The sequence below is a fragment of the Ovis aries genome, chromosome 1, assembly GCF_016772045.2.
Source record: "Ovis aries strain OAR_USU_Benz2616 breed Rambouillet chromosome 1, ARS-UI_Ramb_v3.0, whole genome shotgun sequence".
In the NCBI taxonomy this organism is placed as follows: domain Eukaryota; kingdom Metazoa; phylum Chordata; class Mammalia; order Artiodactyla; family Bovidae; genus Ovis; species Ovis aries.
This window is the reverse complement of record NC_056054.1, coordinates 191,094,433-191,117,745: the sequence shown is the minus strand read 5'-3', so window position 1 is coordinate 191,117,745 and position 23,313 is coordinate 191,094,433. Positions and strand designations below refer to the sequence as shown.

The 23,313-nt window shown below is 36.4% G+C and overlaps 1 protein-coding gene across 28 annotated transcripts in view; it reads left to right on the top strand.

Annotated features, from left to right (window-relative positions):
- The window catches only part of LRCH3 (leucine rich repeats and calponin homology domain containing 3), a 107,595-nt gene that overhangs the window by 65,548 nt on the left and 18,734 nt on the right, over positions 1–23,313 (top strand). For 4 of the 28 annotated variants that reach the window (XM_060419032.1, XM_012096128.5, XM_012096119.5 and 1 more), the window contains exons 11-19: positions 2,495–2,546; positions 2,930–3,079; positions 7,635–7,685; positions 9,209–9,262; positions 13,437–13,508; positions 17,115–17,163; positions 17,957–18,064; positions 19,649–19,767; positions 20,326–20,463. In XM_060419032.1, coding sequence (XP_060275015.1) covers positions 2,495–2,546; positions 2,930–3,079; positions 7,635–7,685; positions 9,209–9,262; positions 13,437–13,508; positions 17,115–17,163; positions 17,957–18,064; positions 19,649–19,767; positions 20,326–20,463 — 793 coding nt within the window. The remainder of the gene's footprint in view (positions 1–2,494; positions 2,547–2,929; positions 3,080–7,634; positions 7,686–9,208; positions 9,263–13,436; positions 13,509–17,114; positions 17,164–17,956; positions 18,065–19,648; positions 19,768–20,325; positions 20,464–23,313) is intronic. The other 24 variants (XM_060419069.1, XM_060419041.1, XM_060419040.1 and 21 more) reach the window with 10 other exon arrangements.

Genomic DNA, 23,313 nt, shown 5'->3' with positions numbered 1-23,313 from the left:
CTTTTTCCCTTTCTATTTGTAATGAAGTGATGGGACTAGTTGCCATGATCTTGGTTTTTTTAAATGTTGAGTTTCAAGCCAGCTTTTTCACTCTCCTTTTCATCTTCGTCAAGAAACTCTTTAGCTTCTCTTCACTTTCTGCCATTAGAGTGGTATCATCTGCATGTCTGAGACTATTGATATTTCTCCTGGCAGTCTTGATTCTAGTTTGTGATTCATCCAGCCCAGCATTTTGTGCGATGTACTTTGTGTGTAAGTTAAATAAGCAGGATGACAATATATAGCTTTTCCCAATTTTGAACCAGTCCTTTGTTCCATGTTCAGTTCTAACTGTTGCTTCTTGACCCGCATACACATTTCTCAGGAGACAGGTAAGATGGTCTGGTACTCCCATTTCTTTAAGAATTTGCCACAGTTTGTTTTAATCCACACAGTCAAAGGCCTTAGTATAGTCAGTGAAGCAGAAGTAAATGTTTTTCTGGAATTCCCTTGCTTTCTCTGATCCAGCTGATGCTGGCAATTAGATCTCTGGTTCCTCTGCCACTTCAAAACCCAGCTTGTACATCTGGAAGTTCTCAGTTCACATACTGCTGAAGCCTGTCTTAAAGGATTTTGAGTATAACCTTGCTAGCGTGTGAAATGAACATAATGGTATGGTAGTAGAGACAAGCAGGAATGGTTATGGAAATAGGAGAAAGAAGGTCATGTCCCAGAGGCTAAGTGAAGAGATATTCTCAAGACATGTGGGGAGAGAGAGGAGCAAATGTCACATACTGCTGATAGGTTCAGGAAGGTGAGGGCTGAGAATAAATATTGGATTTGGACATGTAAAGTGCCCAAATTGAAGAGAGCAGTTTCAGTGAAGTTGTGAGGACAGATCCAGATTGGAGTGGGTTCAAAATAAAATGGGATGAGATGAAGTGGAAACAGTGAATTCAACCAACTTTTGAGATTTGGTGTAAAAAAGAGGATGAAGAAATGAAAATATAAAGATGTATATTAAAAAGTTTTGCTTAAAAAGCATTATTAAAGAAAAATGTTCAAATCAGGGCACATATACCCACTTGAGATGGTTTTATATGATCCTTTCTGGTATAGTTTATCTATAGATGGCCAATAAAAACTATAAGAAATGTAAACAGTGAAGTTGGTAATTTGGGACAAACTTGCACTTAATGCCAGTTATTCTAGTACATGGTCCTGAAGTCACTCATCTCTCATTCTTTATTGGTTATATCCCAGTTAAAAATCTTATCCTACTGATACATTCCTCTCTTTTCTTGCGAGACTTGTGACTGAGTATGCTCTGGTTAGCCGTGCTAGGATTAAGGTTGGCGAGGATTAATAGAAAGTTAAGGAAGTTTTAAATCTCTACCTTTAACATTATTTTAAATCTTGTATAGGAAGTTATTAAGTAGTTAATTTGGTAGGCATTAAGTAATTTATTCTGTTCCTTTTAAAAATTACAAACAATTTATTCTGTCAAAGTTTTTTTAATGCCTAGAAATTTAAAAAAATTTTTGTGAATACTTCAAAGATTTGAAACCAGTATAAGAAAAAAATGTAGCATGAAAGAACAATAGACTAGCTTAAGTTTTTGTTTTCTTATATATTATATTTTTAAACTTTAGGAAATACAGCAAGAAATAAATAGCAAAATATAAGAATTAACACTGATAAAACTGAAAAGCAAGTTTTACTGTTTTTTTTTTAAGCATCAAATCAGGCTTCATATTTTTCTTAAAGATAAAAATCAACAAAATCTTCAATTATGTTACTAAAATTGCTCTTCAATTAAAATGAGAGTAGATGTGCTCTACACATAGTTAGTGGACTTCCCTGGTGGCTCAGATGATAAAGCATCTGCCTACAGTGTGGGAGACCTGGGTTCGATCCCTAGGTCAGGAAGATCCTCTGGAGAAGGAAATGGCAACCCACTCCAGTACTCTTGCCTGGAAAATCTCATGGACAGAGGAGCGTAGTATGCTACAGTCCATGGGGTCGCAAAGAGTCAGACATGATTGAGCAACTTCGCTTCGCTTCACTTCACACGTAAAGTTATAGGTTGTGTAGTATTCCAGAACTGTGTTGATAAAGTGGCTTTGTGTATAAACCATCTCCATGTACATGTATCTTGTTTCAGTCCTAGTAATAAAGAAGATGTAGTTCTGTGAGCTGTAAAGAAACAATACTGTTTGAAAGTGATCTCAAATAACTATCATCAGCACTGGCTGACATCGACAGTTGTCCACTATGTATAGTTTGATCGGTGATATCATCACATGAAATATGAGTTGGAGACATCAGGTGTTCCTGTAGCTTAATTTAATGACTTGGGCTCAAGTTTATAAAATGCAGTTGGTCTTTCAATGTTGACCAGACAGTTTGCCTGCTGATTAATAGAAAACTACATTGACAATAAAATTCCACTTATCTTTTATTTATCTGTCTTATCAAAGAGTTTTTTCTTTTCTATTTTTCTTTTTTGGATCAGAGTTCCAGCTGAGCCATCTTCTCTCTTATCACTATCACCAAGTCACAATCAGGTAAAAAAAAATTTTCCAGTTTTAGTTTCTTTTTAAATTAAGATGATTTTCTTCTTTTATAATATTTAAATTGCAGTTAATTCCCAAACATCTCTAAATTGTATTACCTGTCTCTTCAGTCTACAATTAACATAATGTGCACCTGATATGAGTAGCAATGTGTTATAGAGAAAGTACCAGAGAGAAAATAAGTCTCTATAATACATATCAGAACACAGTGCAGAAACGGGAACAAATTAACAATAAGCACATCTGAAGAAATGCTCAGTGAATGCAAAGTAAAAATGGCTTGGGTCAGCAGTAGTTTCCCAAAATTGATAAAGAATATTAGTAAGTTGATCTTTATCCCTGCTTGCATATGCAAAATGATCCTCTTATTCCAGTTTTCACAGACAGACCTGGAACTTCATCGGAGAAGAGAACAATTAGTAGAACGTACTCGGAGAGAGGCACAACTTGCTGCCCTGCAGTATGAGGAGGAGAAAATAAGGACCAAGCAGATTCAGAGAGATGCTGTCCTGGACTTTGTCAGGGTGAGTTCTTCGGGTTCATTGAATGGTACTCCTAAAGCTTCTTAGAATTAAGTGCATATTTGTTTCACTGAGGCTGTCAGGTTTTATTGTCTTCATGGGGGGGGAAATTGATAATCATAAGAATTCTTGAGTAAATAGTATAACTGTCTCCTGTTTGTGATTAATTAACTGTCCTCAAAGGTAGATAGGCTTGAGGATAACCGGAAGTGATTGATCTTGCTTTTAGGATAGAGGTAGTCTCTTACTCTTAATTAGCTATCTGTCATTAGACGTATCACTTTACTGTCCAGCTGGTGTTTCCTAAGTCTCTAGTGCATCATGAAAGTGAAAATGCTGTGTAAACTGTAAAGTGCCATAAAGATTTAAACTATCGTTACCTGAACCTATCACTCACTTCCTTACCTCAAAAATTTGCAAGGCTCACAGGCTTAATACTTTAGTCATCTTAGATTCTTTCCTTTCTGTTTTCTCCCCAGCTACTCAATTAATAATCCTTATTAACACTTCCGTTTTTAACAGACTCTATAGTTGTCTCTAAATCTGGTTCACTTTTTTGGCCTGTGTTACTTACATCTTTTTGTTCTGCAGTCACCTTAGATTTTTTTTTTCTTTTTAAAATAATTATATTTTCGCATGTTTAATGTATGTCTTTCCCAGGAATTCCCTGGTGGTCCACTGTTTAGGACTCTATGCTCTCATTGCCACAGGCCCTTGTTGGATTCCTGGTCAGGGAACTAAAATCCCACAAGCTTAGTGGCATGGCCCATATATATGTATCTGTCTCTCATTTATCTGTAAACTCCATGAAGAAAGGGACATGTTCTTTCTATCATGTTTATTCACTGATGTTTCTCTAGGTCTAACCAAGCCTTAGCCAACAGTAAAGCTCAGTAAATACTTTTTAAATGATTGAACAGATGAATCACTCATCCTCTAATTGCTTTCTCTTTTTTCATAACTCTAGCCAAAGTGTGTCTTCTTTAACTACCATACACATGATAAATTCTTATATTTTTTTCAAATGTATGAAGCCTGCAATGATGATATTTGACGCCCAGAGAGGATAAGAGTTTTCCTAAGGTTAAATACTCAGCTAGTAAGTGGCAGAGCAAAGATTCTAATCAAGACAAACTGAATAGAAAATGGAAATGAATCGGATGGACAATAAATAGTTTCTTTAAAAAAAAAATCTTGATGGTAACTAGACTTATCATGGTGATCACTTTGATACAGAAATAGGAAATCATTATATTGTGTACCAGGAACTAATATAGTGTTGTTGATCAGTTATACTTCAAAAACAGACAAGCTCATTAAAAAAGAGGTGAGAATTGTGATTACCAGAGGCATGGCATGGGGAAGGGGGAATTTGATGAAGGTATCCAAAAGGTACAAACTTCCAGTCACACGATAAATAAGAATTAGAGATGTAATGTTTTAATACAGCATATATGTTAAATGTGAAAGTTGTTAAGAAAGTATATCCTAAAAGTTCATCATTTCATCGTTGTTGTTGTTTTTTCTTTTATTTTGAATCTGTATGAGATGGTAGATATCACTAAACTTATTATGGTAATCATTTCATGACTTCTGTAAGTCAGATCATAGTGCTCTCTGCCATAAACGGATAACAATGCTATGTGTGAACTAACTAATGTGCTTAGTTGCTCAAGTTGTGTCTAACTCTTTGTGACCCCACGGACTGTAGCACACCAACCTCCTCTGTCCTTGGGCATTCTCCAGGCAAGAATACTGGAGTGGGTTGCCATGCTCTCCTCCAGGGGATTTTCCCAACCCAGTGATCGAACCCAGGTCTCCCACATTGCAGGCAGATTCTTACATCTCAATAAAACTGGAAAGAAAAAAGAAAGGGGGATGGGCTGGCTCAAATCCCTGGTCAAGGACCAGAATGCTTTACTGACTCTCAGTTAATGATAATGGCTAACCAGCCTCTTGAGAAATCTGTATGCAGGTCAGGAAGCAGCAGTTAGAACTGGACATGGAACAACAGACTGGTTCTAAATAGGAAAAGGAGTGCATCAAGACTGTATATTGTCACCCTGCTTATTTAACTTCTATGCAGAGTACATCGTGAGAAACGCTGGACTGGAAGAAACACAAGCTGGAATCAAGATTGCCGGGAGAAGTATCAATAACCTCAGATATGCAGATGACACCACCCTTATGGCAGAAAATGAAGAGGAACTGAAAAGCCTCTTGATGAAAGTGAAAGAGGAGAGTGAAAAAGTTGGCTTAAAGCTCAACATTCAGAAAACGAAGATCATGGCATCAGGTCCCATCACTTCATGGGAAATAGATGGGGAAACAGTGGAAACAGTGTCAGACTTAATTTTTTTGGGCTCCAGAATCACTGCAGATGGTGATTGCAGCCATGAAATTAAAAGACACCTACTCCTTGGAAGAAAAGTTATGACCAACCTAGATAGCATATTCAGAAGCAGAGACATTGCTTTGCCAACTAAGGTCCGTCTAGTCAAGGCTATGATTTTTCCAGTGGTCATGTATGGATGTGAGAGTTGGACTGTGAAGAAGGCTGAGCACCGAAGAATTGATGCTTTTGAACTGCGGTGTAGGAGAAGACTCTTGAGAGTCCCTTGGACTGCAAGGAGATCCAACCAGTCCATTCTGAAGGAGATCAACCCTGGGATTTCTTTTGGAAGGAATGATGCTAAAGCTGAAACTCCAGTACTTTGGCCACCTCATGCGAAGAGTTGACTCATTGGAAAAGACTGATGCTGGGAGGGATTGGGGGCAGGAGGAGAAGAGGATGACAGAGGATGAGATGGCTGAATGGCATCACTGACTCGATGGATGTGAGTCTGAGTGAACTCCAGGAGTTGGTGATGGACAGGGAGGCCTGGCATGCTGCAATTCATGGGGTTGCAAAGAGTGGGACACGACTGAGCAACTGAACTGAACACATATTATGTCCTAAGTGGTGTTCTATGCATTTCACATAAAATAACTCAGTTAACTTGCCTTATGTGGAAGTCATATAACCAGTAAGAGATAATTACATTGTAGATAGCCTTGATTAAAGGTCAAATTGGAGTTTGATCTTGAACAGTTAGGCAGACAAGAGCAATTTTAGTTCGTAAGCAGGAGAAAAACATGAGAAGGAAGGTACTTCTGAAAAACTAATCTCATGTAAGAACATATCAGCAAGAAAATGAAATAGAGAGTAATTGCAGTAATTAGATGAAGGCATAAAACTAGACAATCTCTTAAGTTTCCTAAGGAAAAGCAGTGTTGTCCAATGGTAAGGTCCTAGTATCAGAAATACCTGAATTTGAGTCCAGCTTTGCTACTAGGCATATGCTTGATTTTTGGAAAGTTACTGAGCCATTCTATGCCTTTATTTTCCTTATTTGTGTAATATTTAACAGTTAAATAGCGACTATTTGAGAATAACTGTGGCTGCACCTAGTACTTTTATTAGTATGGTATGTGCTACACCCCTTGCTACCACAAAGCGTTTTATAAAATAACAAGAGTTTTTAGAAGAAGCATCATTATATCCTATACATAGATGTGTAGTGAATGTTGAAAAATCATTGACAGTGAATGGGGAAAAAAAGGTTCCAAAGCAAGATTTTGAAGCTAAAAGAATGGTTTTAATGGGAATTAGCTCTGTGGAAAGAAGGTCAGATTTAGAGTCAGAAGACATAGGTACAAATCTGAGTTCTGCTGCTTACTTTGTGACCTTGCACAGACCATACAAACTCTCTGCTGCTAAGTCACTTCAGTCGTGTCCGACTCTGTGCGACCCCATAGACGGCAGCCCACCAGGCTCCCCAGTCCCTGGGATTCTCCAGGCAAGAATACTGGAGTGGGTTGCCATTTCCTTCTCCAATACAAAGTCTCTATCCTCAATTTTTTCATCTTTAAAGAATATGATTATGGTGATTATCTCACAGAATAAGAAGAATCACTTGAGATACTGTGTATAGGAACACATTATAAAACACTCAGTGCAGATATTGTGAGATTGTTAATTGACGTAATAACAGAAATTAGCAAGTTAAACGTAAGAGCCAGTTATTATGGGAAATGGAAGAGTATTTTTAGTTATGTTGAACATAAGATGACAGTGGGGTTTCCAGGCAGAGAGTTTCCACCAACATTTGAAATACAAGCCTGAAATTTGGCTGATGGGAGAGAGCTAAAGCTGTTAGCATTGGAGTAATATTTGAAGCCATTAGAGAAAGAATGATTTCATTGAGAAAATATAGTGAGAGATCACTACTCTGTGAATATGTTTTTATCCGTGTACATATTTTAAAAAGTGTAGTTTTTTAAATGTTATGTTTATAGATGCCTGTATACACAGAAAAGTGTATATCAGCTTACTGCTTTTCCACATTTAAAATATAAGCTACTTAAGGAAAGGGTAGCATCTTGTAACCAGTTAATTTAGAAAAGTGTCATACATAAGAGATACAGAAATTAATGTGAGTGGTTATTTAATGAACAGAATTTTTCATTTCCAGTGTTCCAAATTCTAACCAACTTCCCTTTCTTGTGGGGTATATAGCAAAAAGCATCGCAAAGTCCACAAAAACAACACACCCCCTTAGTTGGTGAGGTAAGTTTATATAATCACCTTTCTTTGAAATTTTTTATTACTGCAATGAAAATGAAATCGTTTGCATGTGATTATCATATGTTTTTAGTGATCAAATTATTGGCATTTTCTTTTTTCCCTTCACAAAAATCTACTTACTAGGGAAAAAAGACACAGGCCAGGAAGTTTATCACAATCTATAGATCAGGATTTTTTTTTAAATTTATACACATCCATCTGGAGGTTATTTATTAACCTCCTTGCATCCCCAGCAGAGATATCATCTCCCTCATCCATTTTCAAAGCTACTGTGTAATGAGAGATGGTCCTGAGATCTGTATCTAACACAGGTGATTGGTGTCAGTATTAAACCAAAAGCTCTACATAGTATTTCCACTTCAGAGCTCATTTCCTAAGTGTGTATGTTATTGGTTTTACTTTGTGCACATTAATTTTACCATACGTTGTACATTTTCATTACAGATTGACATGTGAGATTAATTGCTTATTAACCTTTTTGAAAATCTGGGCATCTGTTTTGATCTGTTAAACTGATGCTTACTAAATAAGTTTTTTTCTTGTAGTTGGCTTTTTCATTAGCTACTTTCCTTTGACTTTGCCTTTTTATTTTTTGAGTTTATGATCACCACTTCCTTAAGGATGCAGTAACGTGTTTTTTCATGTGAATGATGACTTTGTTTTTTGTAAAATAAGTTATTTGAAAACCTAACACATGGGGCTTTATAAGCATCAGTTTTCAGCATGGTGTTTTCGTAGCACAAGTGTTTCTAGATTAGTAAAATATATTGGAAATGTTTTAAATTATTCATTATAAAGTTTTTTAAATCTTTGACATATAGTAACTGTTTTTGTTCATTTATTTGAGAACTTGGGCATTGGTGTAACACCCAAAAGATTCACTCAAGCATTTTCAGTTGTCTTTTCTTCTCATGGTAATAACTGTACAAACTTTTGACAGTCAGAATTTGATAAGTTAATATACTCTTGCTTTTTTACCCAAACATTTCCTCCTTAATGATCCTTCTGGAGTAATTCATTATATAAAACTAAAGCTCTTCAGGAAAATGACATGTACAGTTTAAAATTTCCAATTGTACCCTTGTTTTGTCTTGAAAGGTAATGAAGAGATGCTTGGAATAGGAGGCATGACTCTGGGGTTTATTGTTTTGAATTTATCACTAGCTCACTAAATAAGCAGAAATTCTTTATGTTATTGCTACATCTGTACTTCAGCTTTCTCTTTCTAGAACAGAGAATAATCTCCTGTTCCTTCCTCACTTTAGAAAGTTTTTAGGCAATAAAACTATATTTGAAATTGTTTAAGTTCTTGAGAAGAAAATCATTACTCACAACTTACTAGCTGTTATGATGCATGAATTCTGAATGACTGTGAATGTGGTCCTGTATGTTGGCATCTTTACAAGTATATGTTAGTATGTCTCTCTGCGGGTGTATTTGTGAAATTCGTCCTGTGTGTGCATAGCTTGGTTTTGACACTGCTGCATTTTTCTCCACCTCTCCAGTGTCCCTTCCCATCCAGAAGGTCTCAGCACACTGATGATAGTGCCTTGTTAGTGGTAAGAACCTTGCACAAAATGGAGTTTTACAATGCTGTAAGATTGGAGAATAGCTATTGTACTTTTCTTTCTGAATTGATCTAAATACCATAAAACATGATGAGCATCATTACTGAATGCTTTGCAAGTAGTTAGAATGTCTCCCAACATTACTTTTCATGATTTACCCAGTATTCCAAGTATTCTGCAGATGTGATTCAAATACCTTTATTAGTGTTCTCAAAAGTAAAACATCTGCATTGAGAACCATATGGCTTTGTATGTGTGTTGGAGGAGATGGCATAATATATTAGTTTTTAAAATGAAATTTCTAATTACAGATGTACATTGTTAATCATTAATTTGTTTTGTGAGTCACCTGTATGATGAATGGTTCCCTTATTACTTCATGATGCTAATTATATGACTGTATATTTGACACCCTATTTTATTATCTATTTTAAGCTACTGAAAATCCCAAACTTTAAAAAAATACTTCCATCTCAAGATTATCCCTCCATACCCATTTTATGTTTTAAACTCGGGGAAACATTAACTTGGAATGCTATCTACTGATCTTTGTTAACATTAGTTTGCTTTTCTTTTAAAATTTTATTTGATTTTATTGAACACATGCAAATTTAGAAGATAACCGTAAAACACATTGGTTTACTTATTGTCTGTTTCATCAGATGAAAATGAGTATAACATGGGAACTTTATTGGTAGTCTCATTTTTATCAGCTTTGCAAGAGGATTCTAACCATTTACACAGTTGGTTTTCCCATCATGTTTTATGTTACTTTTTTCACTGTAGTATTGAAAACCAGCAGTTCAAAAGCCTATTGTCTGTAGCAATTCCTGTCTTAGGAGCTGGTAACTGCTGCCTCTGTGCATGCTATTGCATGAACTACATGTACGTCAGCATGAGGTTCCTGTTACATAAACTTTCACTGTCAAAATCTCTGTTCTGCAATCATCATTTCCTTTATGATGGATAAAGCACATTTTAACTGGGCAGTCTTATAAAGAAATAAGCTTCTGGAGTTTTAGTTGAAGTTAATTGGCTTGAGAAGCAAATAATAAATTAATGTAGAAAAATACTGAGAGCCTGTGATGACCCAGACACTGTACCAGCATTATTTCATTCATCCTCACAGCAGCCTAAAGAGCTAAGGGTAAACTTAACACCGTTTTACAGATGATTACTGAGGCACAGAATGTTTTCTCCAGATGTGACTTATCCAAGATCACATAGCTAATAAGTACAAGGCTGGTTCAGATCTAGATCCGGGTGACTTAAAACCTGCATGAACACCGTGCTGTGTTGTACTATAATTGAAAACACTTTAGGGAACTGAAGATTAGATTTAATAGCACATATAGTAAGTGCTGAATGCCCAGACTTTTTTATCAAGGAAAAAGTGGAATTTGGAAAAACAGCCACAAAATCCCCCCTTAGTGTGAAATTTGAAATTTCAGCCATTTTCAAACACATACACTAGTATTTTACTTAATAGTATTCATGTCTGGCATAAATTAGACGGCCTTTAAAAGCAAGAACCATGTCTCAGATATTTTTGCATGCCAAATAGTGTCCAACATGTACACAAAGAGCCATTTTTTAAATCATACCTCTCCTCTGATCTTATCAAAACTACACTTAAATGACTTTTAAGAGCTTAAGTATTATCTTCACATGGTAGAATAAAGTCCATATACTTCTTAACATGGTCTGCAAACCCTTTAGAATAAGTTGCAGACTTCTTAACATGGCCTATAAGTTCCTGTGCACTCTGGCTATTATCTGTCTCTCATTTCTGGTCTCATGCTATGTCAGCATTTTTTTCTGTTCTACAGATATGAGAAACCCTTTCCTACCTCAGGATCTTTACAAATGCTGTTCCATCTGCGTGCAGTGTCTCTCATTCCCTCCATATACCCCTTGGTTGACTCCTACTGATCTATCTGGTATCAACTTAAATGTCACATCCTTAAAATGGCCTTTGCAACACTGCTTAACCCCAAATCAGTTCTCCACTGTTACTCATCTTCATTGTACTTTTAGGTGGGAGTTTATTGTTTTTTATATCCCTCCCCCAACAATAGACTGTTAGATTATAAGTTGCATGGGCATGGGGATATTCTTTGTTGCATTTACCTATGTGTACTCAATCCCTATCATAATTCCTGGGATATATTAGTTATTAATTACTAATAAGTAATTCCTGAATAATTTGGAAGTTTTATGTATTCTTTACGTGTAATAATTGCTCATTTGTTAAGGTAGTCAAGTGGTTACAATTAGGTGTTTTCACTACAGTGGCCCAGGTTCAGTCTAGGGAACTAAGATCCTGCAAGTTGCATGGTGTGGCCAAAATAAAAAAACAAAATCACAGTCAGGATAAAAAGAAAAAGTTGTCAAAAAAAATAGCTTCATGATGAGAAGGTCTGATGATACAGCAAGTAAATGTTGAATTTGATTTAAAGACCTTGAAATACGGGATTTGACATAAGTATTAGAAATGTTTAATATCTGTTACACTAACATTCTTTTATGGTTGCCCTTCAGGCTTTGTTGCTTTCGTATATATTACATCTATGTCTAGCCCATCTCTAGATACTAGCAAGTATCTAGACTCATTTCACTTCCTCTTCTCGCCATTCCTTTTTTCCTTCTTTGCCAACTTAGTGCTAGATACTAGCAAAGATTTGGACTCATTTCACTTCCTCTTCTCTCCATTCACTTTTTCCTCCTTTGCCAACAAAGTGCCATTTAGCCTTTTTATACTTGATTGGGCTTCCCTGGTAGCTCACACGATAAAGAATCTGCCTGCAATGTGGGAGACCTGCGTTTGATCCCCGGCATTCAATCCCTGGGTTGGGAAGCTCCCCTGGAGGAGAACATGGCAAACCGCTCCAGTAGTCTTTCCTGGAAAATCCCCATGGACAGAGGAGGCTGGTGGGCTACAGTCTGTGGGATCTCAGAGTCAGACATGACTGTGACTAAACACACAGGACATACTTGAGATTGGCAGTAATTCAAGCCCATTTGATTATAAGGAAGCCTAGGAAATCTAAACAAGTAAAAGCATATAAAATGTAAGACTGCTGTCACAGTCTGTTCTTGTACATTTCTTTTTTCATTTTTTTCTACCTTAAGATAGATAATGTTACTGTGAGTATTACGTGCTTTTATTTTTGCACACATGAAAAAAACATTGCTATCTATCAGCTCATTAAAATTATAGTTGTATTTATTTTATTGATCATCTTACCTTTTTCTAAATACCACTTGTGTTCCTGTTCATTTATCCCATGATTCAGGTATTTGTGATCATAGTTTAATTTTTTTTAATTATTTAACTTAGAAAGACTTTAATATCTTTAAGCCTTTGGCATTTTTAACAAGTAAAATCCCACCCAAGCACCCTTTGTGAAAGTCTTATCTTCTCTGATTTCCATTCCCCACCAGTAAAAAAAAAAATTGTCATGTTTTAAACAACTTTTATCTATAAAATTCTATATAATAGATTATAACAGTATCTCTAATATATTTAACTAGTTGTATGTATTCATAGATTGGTGAAAGGATAAAAGATTCAAACAAATGGAAAATTGTATGTTTTAGAGGTCATTTGGACTTTGACAGAAGCAGAAATGAAATGCTGGTTTATCCTTAAGGTGTGATGCAAAACCCTTATATCCTGGCATCTCACACCAGAGCCATTAAACTGAATTATAATAAATCTAATTTGGATTAATATTAAAATACTGCCCTTATTCATGCCAGTTCTGGTCAGTTAAAACGAACTCTTTGACTCGATTTGTTTCCCCTGCTATAGGAATAGCACAGGACTCATTTGTTTCTAAGGCTGTTTTGCTATTAAAAAAAATTATGTTCTATTTATTTCTCTGTTAAATCATGTCTTTCACTTCTTGATTAATGTGGTATGGGTTATTGAAATAGTTGAATTAAAGGTGGAGAAACTGTGTTAAATCACAGGCCTTTTCTCCCAGGTGTTCTCTTTCTGCCCTGTCAATGTCTTAGTGAACCATTCGAAAGTTTCTCAGTGACCTTTCCTTTTCTGCTTTTACTGAGAAGATCTGCCTGCCTGCCTGCCTGCCTGCCTGCCTGACATTTTGCTAACGTAAATGCTGCCTTCTGTTTCTTCTCTTTTTCTTTTGCAATTTAGTCGCTGTCAGGTGTGAATCAAGTGGGTTATGCTGCTACCCTGCCTCATGCTTCTGCCTTCAGGCCTCTTCAGGTATCAGTACATCTCGTTATTGTAATTTACCAGGAACTTTTGCAAGTTTTATTATGCCAGAAACATAGAGCCTTCATTAATTATTTACATTGAGATTTTACTTGAAGTATTCTAATTTTATCAAAGAATTTTTTGATCATGAGTTTACTTTGTAACTTTGTTACTATTTTACTTTGATCATGAGTTTTTATTTGAATTAACTCTGTTGGCTAAGTGCATGCGAAATAACTTGAGTCCCAGTCTCCCAAACTGGGAGACTGTTCCCTGCTAAAACCCTTTTATAGTAGGGGTCAGTAAGCTATGGTCCCTAGGCCACCTGTTTCTGTTTGATTGACACACAGCCACTCCCATGTGTCTATGGCTGCTTTTGTGCTTAAGTAAGAAGTTACAGTGGAGATCATATGTAAGTCTAAATTTAAAACCTGTGGTGTTTTATTTTTTGAAGGCTTCCCTCTAAGGATGATAATTCCATGCTTATTATCATTTGATACATAAATGATTAATAATCCTCATTGTCAACCAGGTCCTCTCCTTATCTAACTTATATCTGTCCTCCTGTGATTTACACCTCGCCTGTTCTTTTCTTTTCAGAGTGGAGATTTTCTAGTTATTTAGTAGTTCTTATGTAGGGGAATCTTTATAATTGGAAATTATTATGATGCCTCCCTTGTCTTCTCTGTAAATTAAGCTTTGGCCCTTTTATGTACCTTTCCTAGCCTGTTTGTCCTTACGGACTTTCACAAGTTCTCCACCTCCGTTTGACTCCATGGTCCCCCTCATTAGAGCCCACATGGTGCTGAGCATGAAACCAGGGTTATTCACATCTCTACCTGAGTGTTAGGTTGGGGTTTTCCTTTTCAGTGTTCATTTTACTCAGTACCCACTGTAATTCTCAAATGTTTTAATTATACTCCTAAATGATAATAATTTCTAAATATTGTATCTTGTTTTCCTGCTTAATTTTTATTTGTGAACATTTAAAATTTTCTAGCTTACCAGAATACTTCAGAATCTCAAGTCATGTCCTTCCAGATGCTAACCCCAGCTTACATCTGTAAACCTGATAAACCTTCTTTCTGTTTCTTATTGAAACTACTCATACCTGAATGACTTCTGAAAAAACTTTCTAATGCTCTTCTGTATTAACCTTTTGTTAGCCTTTCTCAGTATGTTCCTTATTTGAACAACACAGAAAATTATCTGAGGGACTGTTTTCAAAATTTCAAGGAAGGTATATAAGAGAAAAGTTAATTTGTTACAGTAAGGCTATCAGCATGGTTTGAGCTAAGTATTTTAGTATAGTGGAGTGCAAATCAGTTAGATTTACAGTTTCAATAAAAACATATTTTAAAAGTCCCCATTTTATAAGTCCCCTCTAGTCTGGCTTTGTTTTTCATTACACCCAACTGTATGTTATCTTTTGGTACTTCTGGAGGTGAGAAGATTTGCTGCCATTCAGTGGAATGTGTTTTAGCTCTTCCTTATCTAGTTCAGTTCAGTTGCTCAGTCGTGTCCAACTCTCTGCAATGCCATGGACTGCGGCACGCCAGGCCTCCCTGTCCGTCATCAACTCCCAGAGTTTACTCAGACTCACGTCCATTGAGTTGGTGATGCCATCCAACTATCTCATCCTCTGTCATCCCCTTCTCCTGTCACCTTCAGTCTTTCTCAGCATCAGGGTCTTTTCAAATGAGTCAGTTCTTCGCATCAGGTGGGTGAAGTATTGGAGTTTCAGCTTTAACATCAGTCCTTCCACTGAATATTCAGGATTTATTTCCTTTAGGATGGACTGGTTGGGTCTCCTTGCTGTGTAAGGGACTCACTAGAGTCTTCTCCAACACCACAGTTCAAAAGCATCAATTCTTCGGCGCTCAGCTTTCTTTATGGTCCTACTCTCACATCCATACATACATGACTACTGGAAAAACCATAGCTTTGACTAGATGGACCTTTGTTGGCAAAGTAATGTCTCTGCTTTTTAATATGCCGTCCAGGTTGGTCATAACGTTTCTTCCTAGGAGCAAGCGTCTTTTAATTTCATGACTGCAGTCACTATATGCAGTGATTTTGGAGCCCCCAAAAATAAAGTCTGTCACTGTTTCCAGTGTTTCCCCCTCTGTTTGCCATGAAGTGATGGGACCAAGTGCCATGATCCTTATCTAGTAGAGTTGCCTATTAACTTTATCATTTTATTCCTAAATGTGTTAAAAGTTTCTAATCTATCTCACAGTAATAGGTCTTTTTAAATTTTTCTTTCCCTCTGTATCTGGAATAATCTCTACTTATGTTTTTCAGTTTGTACCATTGGTCCTTCAGTAGGTCTTTGTTGAGCTAACTAGCTTTCTCCTTCCTATCTCATATTCTTTGAAGATAAGGATAGTCTTTTGTTCTCTTACAAAGATATCCAGCTTTTGCCTCACTTGCCTGTTCATTCCCTTTACTAGTGCCTGTTGCTCTTTAAACTTGTTATTTAAATTCCCATTTCTTCTCAGCATCCTAAACTTTGTTTACTGGCATCATTATACTTGATGAACATGTTGTCTTTTTCACTAATGAAGATGTGATACAGTTCTTCACTCAAGAATGCAGCTTACTTTTTAAGTCTTAATTCTTGGCCTGAGAGTATCAAATCAAGGAATCATTACCTCAGAATTGTTTTTCAGATCATTCCAGGAATTTTCTCAACAGCATGGCTTCTGTTTATTTATAGCAGTTAAAATTTCCTTTCATCATTAATTTCACCTACCCAACTGCAATTTGAGATAAAAGATTTCTGCAAATACTGAAACCCAAAAGGGAGAATAAAGCATGGGAGTGTGTATATGTGTATGTGTGTGTTTTAAAGTCATTCTGTTCAAAAATGTCTCAGTTACCATAAATTATTGAGTACAATTCATTAATCATTGAATATAACTTGATATCAAGTCCTGAAAAACTTGTTAATTCTAGCTTTTGTTGATTTTACCATGTCTCTCTGCCATGTCTTTAATATCTTTAACCCAGCTAACCAATACTTCTTTTTTAATTAGCTTAACTCCAGTCCCTTTTTTTAGGTATACATTATACCAGTTGAGCTACTTCTCTCTCCTTTATAGTTCCTTTGGTCAATAAATTAAAAAGATCTTAGATTCAAATACTAGTCTCAAAATACAGCTATCATCTTGCACCATCTTATTTCCTAGCTGAAATGAAGAAACCTTCATTACTCTTTCTTAAAACATTATTTGAGGAGTAGAGGAGAAATACTTTAGAAAGTATCCCAGAAAAACACTATTGTAAAATAAAATTTTATTCTCTCCTATACATTTCCCAATAAAATTTTCTGCCTTAGGATGATTTAATTTTTTACAGTCTTAGGAAAGACCTGTTACATAATAGGACTATCTTTAGAGAATGTGTTACTTAAATCTTATACTCTCTAGAACCAAGTAAGAGATTTGGCATTAAAAAATATTCAAAATTAATTTATTATACCAAATTCTCATTTCTAAATTTCATTTTGAATCGAGTTGCATGATTTTTTTCTTTTATAATCCTTAAGTTACCACAACTGTGGAAAGTACCTCTTCTTGAATAATAAGTATTGATGTATTTATTTCTCCACAGAATGATGACAGATCTAATGCTGTATCAAATTCACCTACAACAGAAACAGGTAATAGACACAAAAGTACAGTTAACCACATCCTGATTATAATTCTTTACCAGGATTTTCCTGATAAATTCCTTCTTAGATGGCAGTGGCTTCCTTTTCTGAGAAATCAGGCACAAATATGGGAGCCCTGCACATTTTTCATTTTTTAATTCAAGTGGTTGTTTAGCTACTCAGCCTTTTGATACAAAAAAATGAGTATTTGCTAGCAGGGCTGTAGGTTGGCACAAGACTATTTAATATATTAACATTATATGTGTGTCTTTATTGATACACCAAGAATAACATGACAGTTAAAAATGCATACATGAAACTTCACTGGTGGTCCACTAGTTAAGAATCCACCTTTCAAAGCAGAGCATGTAGGTTTCATCCCCGGTTGGAGAACTAAGATCCCACATGTCGTGGAGCAGCTAAGCCCGCATACCACAACTAGAGTCCGTGCACCACAGTGAAAGATTCAAACGAACAGGGAATTCCCTGGTGGCCTAGTGGTTAGGATTCCGGGCTTTCACTGCCGTGGTCTGGTTTCAATCCCTGATTGGGGAACTGAGACTCCATGAGCCATGTGGCGTGGCCTGAAAAATAAAAACACATACAAACAGCCCTCCTGTTTTCAGGGTTACTTTTCTGTACCAGATTTTTCTATTAATAAACAAAATTATTATTTTATATCATTGCAACATTTAACATTTCTTTTTCATTTATCATTTATTGAACTTTGGTCATGTCTATTATTATATTTAATTTTTTTCCATCTCCTTTAATTTTATTTTGCTTTTCCATGCTGATTCAGCTCATCATTCCTCTGCGTATTCTTTTCCTGCTGCTATCCAGAAAAACCAGCCCCAGCGCCCTGAAAGCTTCCTTTTCCGAGGAGCTGTCAGGACAGAAACAAATAAAGGTAGGTGGTAGTGACTAAAAGAGGGATAGGGGAGGAGATGGTTATACAATGACATTAACTGCTAACATGCTTTTAAATTTCTCCCCTTGGCAATCCAATGGTTAGGACTCAGTGCTCTCACTGCCAGGGCCCAGGTTCAATCCGTGGTCAGGGAACTAAGATCCTGCAACCTGTGTGGTGTGGCCAAGCAAAAACAAAAAACAATAATAAACTTCTACCCTTTGGTGTCACTGGGACAAAGTTTTAAGCCCTGCATTTGTCTGTGATCTCAGTGACATTAAAGGAAGAGAATCTTAATCTTGCTCAAATTCATTTTGTTCAGAAAGTTTCTTAGTATCACGTAAAAGCAGATTATAGTGTTTGAACAAAAAAAATACTCTTTTAGGGCTTCAGGGAATGAATGTCTCTTCTCCCTATAACGTCCTGTTAGATTTTTCCATTGGTAAAAGCTGTCTATATTGTTAAAGAAATGAATCAGTAATTTAAAAGCAGATCTACTTAGTCTCATGGTTTTTAGTTAATATGACAAATCTCTGCTGATCCCCAAAGAAGTTACCTAAATGTGGAAACAGACATTTCACTCCCAAAATTACTGTTAATGTAACTGGTTAGATACAGTGAGATTTAAACTCAAACCAGAGTTGTGCTGCTGGTGGGACTCTAAATTGGCATAGAAAACTGCTTACATTATCTGCTAATGCTGAATACTTGTTGAGTTCGTCAGGTAGTTCACTTGGTTTTAGATAAAAATAAAAGAAAATTTTCATTTTCATGAAGAACTTTATTGAACAAACATTTGGCCAATCCGATGTATCCTATGAGTAGCAGCTTTGCTTTCTGAAACATGTAATATCTATACCAAAAGATATGTTCAAAAATATTCATAGCAATGTTATTCATAATAGCCCCAAACTGAATGTCCATCAACAACAATACAATGGATAAATAATTATGGTATATTTGTACAATAGGATACCAAATAGGCAATGAAAATGAACAAGGTAATACATACAACAATGTGAATAAATCTTATAATGTTGATCAAAAAGATGCCAAACCCAAAAGCATACACACATATAATATGGTTTTATTTATAGAAAGTTCAAAAATGGACAAACTAATCTGTGGTATTAGAAGCCAGGAAGTTTACATAGTTAGAACCCATGGTGTTAGAAATAACTCTTGGGTACCAATGGGCAGAGAACAGGAGAGAGTCTCCTGGGTGTTGGTAATTTTCCATTTATTGACTTGCTTGTGTCTGCTTTGTGATGATAATTTATTGAGAGCTCTTTGCTTATGATTTGTGTAATTTTCGGAGGTGTGATATTCAGTAAAAACATTTTTAAATGGATGTGATCAAACACAAAATAGTTGAGCCCAATGGATAATGGACATTTGGTAGTTTTTCATACTATTCTCCCTATTATTGTGCATATTTTTAAATTTCCATTATAAAAACCTTTTTTTAAAAAGGCAATACAGATGTAAAAAGTTCTCTACTTTCAAGGAAACTGATTGGGCGGATCTGAGTATTTTTGCAACACTAGCAGTTGCTTTTCTGTCTCACATATCAATATTTTTTAGGTCATGCTTCACCCCTCCTTTCATCTTCTGTACCAACCACTGATTTGAAAGATCCGGTAACAAGACAGAATTCAAGACAGAGAGAAGAAGAGCTAGAATTAATAGATCAACTACGGAAAGTATATACATTGCCTTTGAGTTAAACGTTTTTAAGTGATATTGCTATAACCCATGATCCTGGCATCACTTTTTCATTTGACTTACACATTTTTAATAGAATCAACAACTGTCCATTGTGTGCTGTGATGCCCATTGTGTGATGAATTTTTTCAGCTATTTACTAGGAAAATGAGATGGGTTACTTCATAAAGCTCAACCCCTGGCCCTACTTATGTAAAATTTTTTTTCTGCTTCAATGTAAAGAAATCTTGTTAGATTTAATAAAAATTAATGTATATGTGCACATATACATACCACACTTACATCATATGTAGTGTTTATTTTAAAATTGATCTAGTTTTTTGTTTTTTAATCAGAAAATTGGAAATGGATTCTGTTGTGGAACTTGGCAGCACTGTCACCTGACTGCCATACGTACATACATACATTGACCATACACGTATATATGTATATGTGTGTATATAATATTGGGTCTCCTGAAATTATTGACTTAGGATAGAAAGATAAAATAAGAGATTGTGGTACTTAAGTTATTTGCTTTTTATCTTGATTTTTAGCATATTGAGTACCGGTTGAAGGTATCTCTGCCTTGTGATCTTGGAGCAGCTCTAACCGATGGTGTCGTTCTTTGCCATTTAGCCAATCATGTGCGGCCTCGATCTGTCCCAAGCATTCACGTTCCCTCACCAGCTGTAGTAAGTTTAATGCTTAAAAAAAGTTGGCTTTTCAGCAGACATTTGTTAAGAGGCAGGCATTATGTAAGTGCTAAGGATACAAATATGAATAGAGTCTAGCCCCTGCCTTCTGAGTCTTACTTCTGCTAGAGAAAAAACAGGCCTGTAAACAGTAACTTAAATCTGTGTGCTGTTATAAAAGAGTTGTGTCAGAAGTGTGCTATGGGAATACAAAAAAGGGACCACTTCAGCGCTGCCTGGAAAGTTCAGGAAAGCCTTGCCAGCAGAGGAGGAGGTAGAATTTGAACTAATTCTTTAAGTATGAGTAGAAATTTGCCAGCATTACAGAGAGGGAGAACGTCATCCTGGACATAGTATTCCGAGATTAAAAAGCTAAGGAAGATCATGACATATTAAAGGAATAACACCTTACCCCTAAATATTTCTGAGAATGTCCTAGGCCACTTTGCTCTTACCCATAGCTTGAAGCCAGGGATTGTAGGATGTGGGCGCTAGACCCTGTTGGTGGGAGTGGGATATGATTCATTCACAGAGCTCCCTGTGGGATCAGCCTGAAACTGAGAAGAGACAGCTATGAGCCCTTAACAGCCAGCAGGGAGTGGGGATAGGAAAGGAGGATAGATGCACAGGCTGAGTAGAGACACTGGATGAGACACCAGTAGCATTTACAGGTTATCCCCAGTTGTTGCATATCCCCAGTTGTTCCAAGAATATCTTTTCATGGCTGTTCTGCCTCCTCTGCCCTCACCAATACACAGACACACAGCAGGATATAATCAAGGTTTCCACATTGCATTGATTATTACTTGATGTTGTAACATCTCTTTTGATGAGTCTGAATGGATACTGAGCATTTGTAACATGCTTAGCAGTGTCTAACCTTTTCAGAATCTCATTTTCTGGTCATTTGTTGTTATTTAGCACATGGCTTCCTGATACAAATCCTTTAGTCTTACTGCAGTTGTATCCAGGCCTCTGGATTGCCACTCTGGATATTCATCTTGCTGCCTCTCCAGATGCAAATCCTTTAAGCCTCTCAAGGACCTTTTATTCTAATTATAAAAGCTGCTTTGTTACCAAGGTCCCAGGAGACTGATATGGCCCTTTTCCTTCTAGCACATCCAAAAATAGAGTCATGCATTTGCTTCTAAAGAACATAGGTGGCCAATTTTTATTTAGTGACTTCAGAAAACAGGCTTTCAGCTTTGTATAGAAAAGACAAAGAGGAGTAACAGTACTGCCAAGTCAACTATGCTTCCAAGACTTGAAAGACTTGGTTTGGGGTCCTGAGGTGGTGATTAAGAGAATAGGAATTGGCATGCTATTTGGCAGTGCCAGAAAGGGAAGGGCTTATTCATACTTTGCATTCTTCCTAGTTTCTGTCAACTGAGAAACAATGTTTTTTATTTCATTTTTTTTTTAATTTTTTATTTTTACTTTATTTTGCTTTACAATACTGTATTGGTTTTGCCATACATTGACATGAATCTACCACAGGTGTACATGAGTTCCCAATCCTGAACCCCCCTCCCACCTCCCACCCCATATCATCTCTCTGGATCATCCCAATACACCAGCCCCAAGCATCCTGTATCCTGTATCAAACACAGACTGGCAATTCATTTCTGACATGATAGTATACATGTTTCAATGCCATTCTCCCAAATCATCGCACCCTCTCCCTCTCCCACAGAGTCTGAAAGTCCATGCTATACATCTGTGTCTCTTTTGTTATCTCACATACAGGGTTATCATTACCATCTTTCTAAATTCCATATATATGTGTTAGTATACTGTATTGGTGTTTTTCTTTCTGGCTTACTTCACTCTGTATAATAGGCTCCAGTTTCATCCACCTCATTAGAACTGATTCAAATGTATTCTTTTTAACGGCTGTGTAATACTCCATTGTGTATATGTACCACGGCTTTCTTATCCATTCATCTGCTGATGGACATCTAGGTTGCTTCCATGTCCTGGCTATTATAAACAGTGCTGCGATGAACATTGGGGTACACGTGTGTCTTTAATTCTGGTTTCCTTGGTGTGTATGCCCAGGAGTGGGATTGCTGGGTCATAAGGCAGTTCTATTTGCAATTTTTTAAGGAATCTCCACACTGTTCTCCATAGTGGCTATACTAGTTTGCATTCCCACCAACAGTGTAAGAGGGTTCCCTTTTCTCCACACCTTCTCCAGCATTTATTGCTTGTAGACTTTTGGATTGCAGCCGTTCTGACTGGTGTGAGATGGTACCTCATTGTGGTTTTGATTTGCATTTCTCTGATAATGAGTGATGTTGAGCATCTTTTCATGTGTTTGTTAGCCATCCGTATGTCTTCTTTGGAGAAATGTCTATTTAGTTCTTTGGCCCATTTTTCGATTGGGTTGTTTATTTTTCCGGAATTGAGCTGCAGGAGTTGCTTGTATATTTTTGAGATTAGTTGTTTGTCAGTTGCTTCATTTGCTATTATTTTCTCCCATTCCGAAGGCTGTCTTTTTACCTTACTTATAGTTTCCTTTGTTGTGCAGAAGGCTTTAAGTGTAATTAGGTCCCATTTGTTTATTTTTGCTTTTATTTCCAGTATTCTGGGAGGTGGATCATAGAGGATCCTGCTGTGATTTATGTCAGAGAGTGTTTTGTCTGTGTTCTCCTCTAGAAGTTTTATAGTTTCTGGTCTTAAACGTTTAGATCTTTAATCCATTTTGAGTTTATTTTTGTGTATGGTGTTAGAAAGTGATCTAGTTTCATTCTTTTACAAGTGGTTGACCAGTTTTCCCAGCACCACTTGTTAAAGAGATTGTCTTTAATCCATTGTATATTCTTGCCTGCTTTGTCAAAGATAAGGTGT